General features: G+C 33.7%; 1 protein-coding gene across 1 annotated transcript; it reads left to right on the forward strand.

Annotated features, from left to right (window-relative positions):
• The first annotated feature begins 411 nt into the window (after positions 1–411).
• On the forward strand, positions 412–7,524 carry LOC111986427 (putative MO25-like protein At5g47540). Its single transcript, XM_024018055.2, has 11 exons — positions 412–818; positions 1,573–1,734; positions 2,419–2,537; positions 3,816–3,890; positions 4,187–4,280; positions 4,724–4,783; positions 5,973–6,041; positions 6,301–6,399; positions 6,793–6,837; positions 6,929–7,031; positions 7,117–7,524. The coding sequence occupies exons 1-11, from the start codon at positions 696–698 to the stop codon at positions 7,191–7,193; spliced, it is 1,026 nt and encodes a 341-aa protein (XP_023873823.1). The 5' UTR covers positions 412–695; the 3' UTR covers positions 7,194–7,524.
• The last annotated feature ends 2,972 nt before the right edge of the window (positions 7,525–10,496 follow it).

Raw genomic sequence — 10,496 nt, forward strand, 5'->3', positions numbered from 1 at the left:
AAATAGTAAAATAAGCTAGTTTTTTAAGCCATGACAAATGCAACCTAGGATTACTTTTTTGCCCAATAATAAAAATTAGTAACAACTTGCCATTTAAAATTTGTTATAAAAATATTGTTGACATAATATTTATCAAATAATTTACCTCTTTAGGATTACTCAAAATAAAATATTCAAGTGAGTCTAAGTTAGAAACAGAACAACGACCTTCCGTTTAGAGTAAAGACCCAAAGCCCAAAGCTGACAACCGTTGGATCTCACGAAGTCCTCCCCAGTTCCCCCCACCCGAGACAGTATTTAGTAAAACGCAACAGATAATCGTTTTTTTTTTTCTTCTTTGGGTTTGTTTGGATTTGTCAAAAAATTGTGTTGTTGTTGTTGTTGTTTTTTTTTTTTTTTTTTTTTTTTTTTTTTGTTCAATAATGTATTATCCCTGTGATCATCTTCGTCTTTGACGCCAAAGAGAGAGAGAGAAGTAGCTAGAAAGGACAAGTCTAAAAGTAAACCCTAAAATAAAAAGCAGAAACAAAAAAGGAGAGTGACTAAAAGAGTGAGTCACGATAGGAAATTGCGTGTCAAATCCGGTGAGTGCACGGAGGGTGGCTAAGGCGCTCTCAGTCTCTCAAACGCCGCTGCAGACGCCGCAGCTCCTGAGGAATAAGTCGGTGGCTCCGTCGGAGCTCTCCAACAAGAAGATGAAAGGCCTCTTCAAGTCCAAGCCTCGAACTCCGCCCGAAATCGTTCGCCAAACCCGCGATCTCCTCCTCTACACCAACCGCGCCTCCTCCGATCTTCGCGAAAGCAAGCGCGAAGAGAAGGTTAACCGTCTTTACCTTGTTTTTTTTTTTTTCCTAACTCGGATCCGAGTATGTTCTCTTTTTTCTTTTTTGTTTCAATCAGCTCTCTACTTTATGCGGCCGAGAGAATTGTAGAAATGGAAATTGAAAATCTTTGTTCAATTTTTGATGTTATGTGATTTCTTTTGCTGAAATTAAGCTAAATAGTGAAAATCTGGCTCAGTGATTGGGATTCGATTGTAGCTGATGAGCGGAATTTTATTCTAAACTTGAATTTTAGTTTACTAAAAGAATCGAAAGCCTTTCTGAGATATTATTAATACATATGATACATCAGATGATTTGGTTTTTTTTTTTTTTTTTTTTTGTGTTTTAATTTTTTTGCAAAAATCATGGAAATGAATCTCAATGAGAAATTCAAATTAACATGAATTCGAATTTCTCATTATTGTTTGAATCTAAGCTTAAATGTTGTATATGTCAGCCATGGTTTCAATTGATTCATATTGGTGATTATGGACGCATTAATGCATGGTTTGTAGATGTAGAATATAAGAAAACTTTTCATAAATCATCATTAAATTTAGTTCGATAATCAAAATAGGGATCGATGCGTCTAGACTTTAAATTATATTAATGGTGGTATAGCGATCAATGTGCTTGAAGATAAATACATATGATAACAAGAGTTTTGGAATCTTGGCCTATTTAATGCACTCTGTTTTGGCTAGTGTTTATGATTTACTTTGCTTTTCAACATTGCATTTCTCATCAGATGTCAGAGTTATGTAAAAATATCAGGGAGATCAAATCAATTCTTTATGGAAATAGCGAGTCCGAGCCAGTCTCAGAAGCTTGTGCACAATTGACTCAAGAGTTTTTCAGAGAGGACACACTGCGGCTTCTGATTTTATGTCTACCGAAACTGACCTTGGAGGTAAGCATGCTGCCTTTTTAGGATTAGTTTGTGAGGTTTAATTCTGTTTAATGGGCTCCTGTTTGAGCACTTGATTACCAGTTTGTATACTTGCCTTGAATTTCCAACGTTGAACTGTATGGATTTTAGAAATGGACTTTTGAATGTATTGAGTCGAGGCATATATTCTATTACAACTGTTCTCTTATTACCTATGATTTATAGCATGCGCCTACTTTGAGTAATTGATCAGTTTGACTTTGGAGCACATGATCTGCATCTCCACCTCTATCAAAACTCATTTGGACACCTATGAAAGAATACATCTACCTCTACCTTAAAAATGTTTAGGATGATGAATATATTTTACGCATGTATTTGAGAAATTTATACATAGTTGTTATTTTCATGATTTTTTCTAAACACATCTTCTACTTGCTTGAATAAACAAAGCTAAATGTATATGTTTGATATTATGAATTCACAAAGACACACATATGATATAGGCTTCCTCTTGTCTAGATTTTTGGAAGTTCTGTACTGATCCACTTACAATATTGAGAAATTTTTTTAAGTTATTGGTATGGCATTAACAGGAAAATAAAGTGGAGCACCCAACAACGGACCAAAAACTACCACCTTACACCTTGTTTTGTCTACATATCATAGCTTGGCATAAATTTTGACAACAATAATCTTTTGCAGGCTCGAAAAGACGCCACTCAAGTTGTTGCAAATTTGCAAAGGCAGCAAGTTAATTCAAGATTAATTGCATCTGATTACTTGGAAGCAAACTTAGACCTAATGGATATTTTGATAGCCGGGTAAGCCACTATCGGAAGAGTGTGTAGATGGTAGGGTTACCGTTTGCCAAGCGTTCTTATGGGTTAAAATATGGGTGATTAATTGCTAGAGCTCACACGGATAATCAAACATGCAGTGAGAGGTTTTCAGCCCTTTCTTTCCTTAATTTTATATTATGGGAGTGGGAAGATGGGAGTTCCCTGGAAATAGAGATTAAAAATTTTGAAAATTTGTGTCAAGGCTTTGTGCTTATTAATTGTCAGCCATTTACACTGTTGTTGGATGCTTTTAGCATTCATAATAGCATCTTTTCATACGTATTTTGTTGGACAATCATTTTGATTTATTATAATCTGTTCTTTAGAGGTCTGCTGTTTAGAGTTTAAGAACTCTCTCTCTCTCTCTCTCATTTGACCCATATTTGCTTTTTTCTTGAACTGGACAGTCACATCATTGCTCTGGGGTACTCCTTGGTCAAAACTAATTATATCATTTTCATCCACCAAGTTAATTTACAAGTTTCTATTTTTGGCAAACCAAGGATTTGGTTCACTTTGGTTATGGACGGAAAAAAATACACAAATAAACAGAACTTTGAAGTGGTTTGGGACCTTTGGGTTTATAAGAGCATTGGTAGCAACTTCCCTATTTTAGGGTAAGGGGTCAATAGAGGTAAGCAAAACCAAAAATCACCCAAAAAACAATCCTCATTAGCCTCCCTACTTGTGCCCTATTTTGGGGTGAGAGAAATAATAAAAACTGAATGAAGAAGTAATATTTAAACAAAATAGGATTTAAAATAGGGAATTTGATGTGGGTGAAAAGGAAAAGTGATTAGCTAAAATAGGAAAAGTAGATTCTTATCCTAAAATAGGGGGAAAGTTTTAGGTAAACTGATACTAATGCTCTAAGCATTAAGCAGTTGGTCTAGACTAGATACTCTAAACTAGATACTCTAAACATGCAGTGAGATGTTTCATCCTTTTATTTCCTTCTTTACTTTCCTTGTGGAGGGTTGGGGGAAAGGGAGTTCCCTGGAAACAAGGCATGAAAGTGAGAAATTTTTTGTTGAGGCTTTGGGCTTATTAATTATTCCATGATTATTGGATATTCACACTATTGTTAGATGCTCTTAGATAATCATTTTGAATATTCAGCGGAAAAAAAAGAGAAGAAAAATTATTCACTTTGGGTTGTTAGAATCTGTTGTTTAGACTGTTTAGGGTTTTCAATCTGCTGTTTTCTTATTTTCCCATATAAATTTTCATGTTCTAATGGTAGAATGTTGTTTCCTATAGTTATGAAAATACAGACATGGCTTTACACTATAGTGCAATGTTGAGGGAGTGCATACGTCACCAAACTGTTGCAAGGTGAGTACAAAGAAATTGGCTGATTGCCATTCTAAGCCATTGCATCACTAAATTCTTGAGCAATTAAGTTTTTACAAGTTTTGTTCTGTAGATATCCTTCTTGGATAAATTTCTTAGGCATGTCTACCAAATTGGTGTGGATATCATGCTATCATTCAATATGCTATTTAACACAATTAGATCTATATATTCTGTTGCAATTTTGGGCAAATTTCAAATTATTTTGAGCCTAATTTTTATGGTGTTAGTCTATAATAAACTCTATGACTTATTGGATTTTTCCGATTTAATTGTAGATATGTTTTGGAATCTCAGCACATGAAGAAGTTTTTTGATTATATACAACTCCCACATTTCGACATTGCTGCAGATGCTGCTACAACTTTTAAGGTTAAGTTCAACTGACAGAGCTATTCATGAATCATAAATTTTGTGCCTTAATCACTATGATCCAATTTCTGAAGTTAGGACTGCATGATATTTTAGCCCTTTCTTTAACTAGACTTCCACTTGCTGCACTCCATTTGGACAAAGTTTTGAACATATTGAAAACAACAATAACAATTAAGCCTAAAGCCTTAGTCCCAAAATTCTGGGGTTGGCTATGTAACCTCAACAAACTAGTCAAGGTTGATCACATGTACTCTTATATGCTATTCTACTCTGTCTGAATTCATATTTCTTGTTACTTCCATAATTGACATGTTCTTTTTCACTACTTCTATTAATGTTGAACATATTTAATGCTTGATCTAATTTCCTATTTGGTATCATAGTTCTTTCACTATTGCACTGAGGGGTCATTCTGATGCTATTGTAACATTTTGTTGCAGGAGCTCTTGACTAGGCATAAATCAACTGTTGCTGAGTTTCTTTCTAAGAATTATGATTGGGTAAACATTTTTTTTTTTTTTTTGGGTAACTAACTGGGTAAACATTTTTACCTTTGGTTGCATGTTTTTACTCATGCACACACTAACGTGAGTAGAAGCTATATGATGCATGATCAACTGAAAAAATCCATTAAGGATACTTAAGTTGTGTATATGTGTGTGTGTGTGTGTGTGTGTGTATTAATAGGTAAGAACTTCTGTAATACCGTTCAAGCAATGATTCTGTGATAATATAACTTATTGTTGCCTTCATTTGTCACTCTTAAAATACATAATATATCATGCCAAGAGCCTTGTAGCTCAACTAGCACCTTGGTGTTTTTTTAATGGGGACATCAAAGGTTTAAATCCCTCCAACCCCAATTATCGATGTATTAAAAAAACATATCAGATCTTGGAGGTGAAAAAAATAACAATAAGACCTACGACTTAGTTCATCCACTTGGTTATTTACTTTTGGCTCTTATTTTGTTGCTCATTTGTCTCGTAAGATCTTATAAAAGGTCGTACCTTGTGTTCAAAACTCCCACTTCTGCAAGGTTTGGGAGAATTCATGGTAGACAGCCTCACCGCCAATTTATTGGAGAGGCTAATTCTTGGACTTGAACCTCGACCTATAGCTTTTGGTGGAAGGCGCTTGCCATCACACCACAATTTCATTTTTGTAAGATCTCATCTTTGATGAAATCCTCTTTCAAAGGGCTTTAGCATTTGGGTATGGCTATCATAAAAACTCATTATTTGCAATGTCAACTTTTTGTTTCCAAACTTCATGCTATTTTTGTTGCTTATGTCAAGTGCCGAGTTTGGAAACTCCTACCAATGAGGCGTCAATAAATTACTACTGACCCCAAAAGCCTAAGTTGATAGAAATGGGTTTGTATTATCATTTAATCAATATTCTAACACTTCTGTCATGTTTGGGCCTAGACTCTTCTTTAATGAAGTCCTGCATGTGGAATTTTAGCTTTAAATGGGAATTAAGTAGAGATAGGATTTGAACTCAGAATCGCCTCCTTTGATACTTAATAAATGATGACTTATTGTAGACGCTTAAGTTATTGGGAAAGAGTGAATTTAATCGTTCAACCAAGTAGTCTAATGGGAGCTAAGTTTGTTACTCTCCAGGCCAGGGACCTAGGGTTTTTGATTGATCACAACTTGATATTTCTGCCCTTTTTTTTTCCAGTTTTTCGCAGAGTACAACTCAAAGCTCCTAGAATCTTCTAATTACATCACCAGGCGACAAGCTGTCAAGGTATGATCACTACTTGACATTTGACCCAACTATTTAAAAGGAAAATATATGTATCAAATGAAGAAAACAATTAGATTTCAGAGCTAGGAATGTTCTCTCCTCGTTGTAAATATAATCCTTTTTAGTCTAAGATTTTCTTTCCTTTTTTCCGTTTGTAGTGTTCCAGAGAATTTTTCTTTTCTCATTGGTCTTTGTGGAATTGTTGCTAGTAATTCTGACATTATACAATATGCTAATAAGGCCTTTTTATTTGTTACAGCTGTTGGGAGATATGCTACTAGATCGTTCGAATTCAGTCATAATGACTCGATATGTGAGCTCAAGGGACAACTTGAGGATTCTTATGAATCTTCTTAGAGTATGATAATCTATCTGATTGCTTAGTAAAACCATATTTTCTTTAAAATCACAATTATTTTACGGCAGTTTGTGATTCATTTCGTATTCTTTTTTTGTCTTTATGTTAGTAAATGACAATGGCCCTCTAAATATATAATGGGCCTCTTGTTGAGATGATAATGTTTTCATCTTTTATGGCTCTTGCCAATATGCCAACATTTTCATTTTCCCCAGACATCTGACCTAGATGTACCATCTCCACTTCTAACGTAGTGTCAAGTTTCAAACCACTGAGATTAAAAGTTAGAATATTCATCTTATTCTAATTTATCACCCAAAATAGAAGTTCGAATATCTAATCTTTGTTTAACCAAAACTTTCATTGTAAAATTGTGGATTTCCTCGTTTGCAGGAGTCAAGCAAGACCATCCAGATAGAAGCATTTCATGTGTTTAAGGTAATATATATTGGATTAGGCTGCATTTTAAACTAATGATCTTTTAAGTTTTCCTTCTGTTATTTATGTTCACATCTTTACATTGCTACAGCTATTTGCTGCTAATCAAAATAAACCTCCCGACATCATCAGCATACTTGTTGCTAATAGAAGCAAGCTTCTAAGGCTATTTGCAGATTTCAAAACTGATAAGGGTAAAAGTCGTTTTATTATCAACAATAATTTGAAAGTTGGATTGTTAGTTGGCACCATGTTTACCATAATAGTTTGCTATTGCAGAGGATGAACAGTTTGAGGCTGACAAGGCTCAAGTCGTGAGAGAAATTGCTGCCCTGGAACCTAGGGACCGCTCATGACCATGAGTGAGCTTTGCTGTATGTGAAGTTGCTGGGGTTTTTTAAATCAGTTCAATTATGAATTTTATAGTCTCATAGCCCTCATCATGACAAGTTATTAATATCTTCCAAGGCTTTATTTTCTAGTGTTTGATTCCATATCCAGTAGTTTCTAAAGATTCTGTTTTGTAATTTAAATATACTTTTTCTAAGAAGTACATAAATAAATTGATGAAATTGCTTTACTGCAGAACTTAGCTGAGGATGCTTGCATGGTTTAACCAATATATAGGGTTCATGCAAGGGTATTTGAATTCATCTTGTTTATATATACAGACACCTTTTTTCTGTATATTGGCCTCAGAAAACATCTGTTGCTCTGCACAAGTTGTTGGAACTGCCAAGGTTTTGTAGGTGAAATTATTGCACACCCAGTTTATTATGCCGCCTCCTCCTCACACAAGGATATGTGCAAGACTCAATATGTGGGGGTGAATTATGTAGCTAGAACCGATTTATGCTCCCTATGCAAAAATTGGATTCAACTTGTTTCCTGTGCAGTCTTGTAATCATCGAAGCGGAGGCATTTGCATGTGCAATCGTTATGTTGGGGTTGCATATCAGGGGTTATGATGCTTTCGGAACGGAGCTATGTTGGGGACAATTTTTCAGTCTCTTTTCACGACTCAGCTTCGCAGTTTGCTACATTGGCAAATTGTGAATGAATAAGAGATCATTGATGACCCCACTTTCATTATGCACCAATCTGCAACATCAAAGTTAATAAATCTGCAAAAGTTAAGGATATTAAAAAAAAAAAAAAAAAAAAAAAAAAAAACTCAGCTTATTGCTTTAGAGTAGTGTGTTGATCCACGCTGTACATGATTAAGAGTAGAAGTGGTCCTGGTAGATCTGAATTTTTTTTTCTTTCTTTGAGAATCAGTAGACTTGGATACTAATCGTATCTATTACTTTTTATTTCTTTGTCAAAGAAACAAATCGGCTAGATAATCTCCTTCTTTTTTTTAAGAACTAACTTGTCCACTATTATTATTATTTATAATAAAATAATAGACATTTCAGTTCAACTCTGGAGTATGAGTAGAACTCATACTCATTCTACTCATACTCATTGCATGTCTGGCATGAATGCTAATCTCCAACTCAATTGCACATCCAGCATCTATGTCCTTTAAGAGGTTAAGGATCCTATTATGAAATTCTTACAATTCTCTCTGCCATTGCCAATAAAACGGAAATAAACTAATTAAATATATAATTGAAACATATTTTAGAGAAAAAAAAAATGCTAAAAATAGAGAATACATTATGTTTCTCTACCAACCTCAACTTGTTTTCCACATCATGAATTTTCTTTCCACACGATGAAACTCCCTCTCAAGCTGCTCATCAAGTCTTTTCATATCTTCTAAACTGAGTCTTTTTATCTCTTCTAAACCCTGCATTGTGGCACGTACCTTATCACCAGAAATATCAATATAGGTAGAGTTGTACTTTTTATAGGGATATGGAGAGAGAGTTTCGATGGGAAAAAAAGGCTTTCAATTGTTTGTCAATTGGTTTTTGAAAGAGAAAGACAATTAGACGTTAGACAAGATAAAACCGATTTTTTTTTAATATTTTAATTCAAATTCTATGTAAGTTTTTTTTTTTTTTTTTTTTTTTTAATTTTTTAATTTATAGGAAATTCTACGGAAGTCTATATAAATGAAATGAAAGCAAGGACCGCACGTAAATTGGTTTGGAACACAACATTATTCACTTTATACTTGCTCTTATAATTATCATTTATCAACTATTCTTCTATTGCTTTATCAATTTTAGGGATAAACCCATACTAAAAAAAACAAAAAAACAAAAAAAAAAAATTAGGGATAAACACAAAAAAGCTTACTTCTTGTTAATTTGTTATTAATTTTTCTTAATTGTTATTGTTAGTTATACAATTAATTCACGTCAAAGTTAGACACCTTTTTTCCTAATACGTACGGCTTCTTGGGTACATAAAACGTTTTTTTTTTTTTTTTTTTTTTTTTTTTTTTTTTTTTTTTAAGCATAAAGTTATAAGACCTTAATTGTTAGTTAGACAATTGATGCACGTTGAAGTTAGACACTTATTTCTTATACTTACGGCTTCTTGGGTATGCCGTATGCATAAAATCTTAATTATTAGTTACGTTGGAGTTTGACCATTCTACCACACGGCTTATTCTTAAACATAAACTTATTAGATAAATTAGTCCTAAATTTTTTAAAGATTTTGGAGATTGAAGTAAATTTGGAATTATCACTTTATCTATACTATTAATAACAGGATTATTCGTAAACTCTCTAAAATAACAGGATTATTGCGTACTAAAATATCCTCACACAAATTCTTAAACTCTCTAAAATACCTCTATCTTTTATCTAAATAATTTTAAATTAATAAACACAAACTGCTTAAAATGAATAATTTACTATTCCTAAATTTTAGCATTTTTCCTTTATTTTCTCAATTCAGTCTAAAATTTAGGACACTATCTCTATCTCACTTTTAAATATTATAACATTAATCCAAAAAAAAACAAATAAATAGAAAAAATTGTCATGTTAATGAATGCTTTTAAGGCAATCATTAATAAACCATAACTAGAAAGTTTTAACATCACTTTCATCTGAAAATATAAAAAACTGTTAATAACATTTATTTTTTTATTATTCTTCCAATAAAATATTTCTAAAAATAGTTCATAAGGGCATTGGTTAACATTTTTCATTAAAAAAAAAAAAGTATTATTGCTTGCGCAAGGTGCGTGTAATTAGTCTAGTAAAAAATACTATCATTGGAAATTGAATTAAATTTGAGATTATCAATTTATCAGAAACTAGCATGTTATCCTTGCTTACATATTGAAATGTTCCCTGGTAGTGGTACTAATGTACTATTGATGTTAAACACGAGTTATTAAATATATAAAATATTAGTTCAAATAAAACTTGTGCTATGTATTTGTGGGGCTCGTGGGCCTGATAGCCTCGGCCCATCGGGTAGCAGGCCCAAGGCCCATGCCGAGGAACACTGACTATTCAAGGCTAAATTGGGGAAAGCCTCTTTTCCCAATTCACGCCGAGGACCTCCTCATCCTCGGCCTGACAAGGGTGATTTCGGGAAAGACCAGGCCCAAAGTAAGTTGTCACCCTTGCATTTAATGCATTCACCTAACCCCCCTGGCCGCATTAATGGGGATATAACCCCTTAGCAGGGCAACGTTGATCAGAGTGAACCACTCGAGTACTGATAAGGCCTCTGATGGGACGGAC

This window comes from Quercus suber, unplaced genomic scaffold, assembly GCF_002906115.3.
Source record: "Quercus suber isolate HL8 unplaced genomic scaffold, Cork oak 2.0 scaffold_16, whole genome shotgun sequence".
NCBI classification, from domain to species: domain Eukaryota; kingdom Viridiplantae; phylum Streptophyta; class Magnoliopsida; order Fagales; family Fagaceae; genus Quercus; species Quercus suber.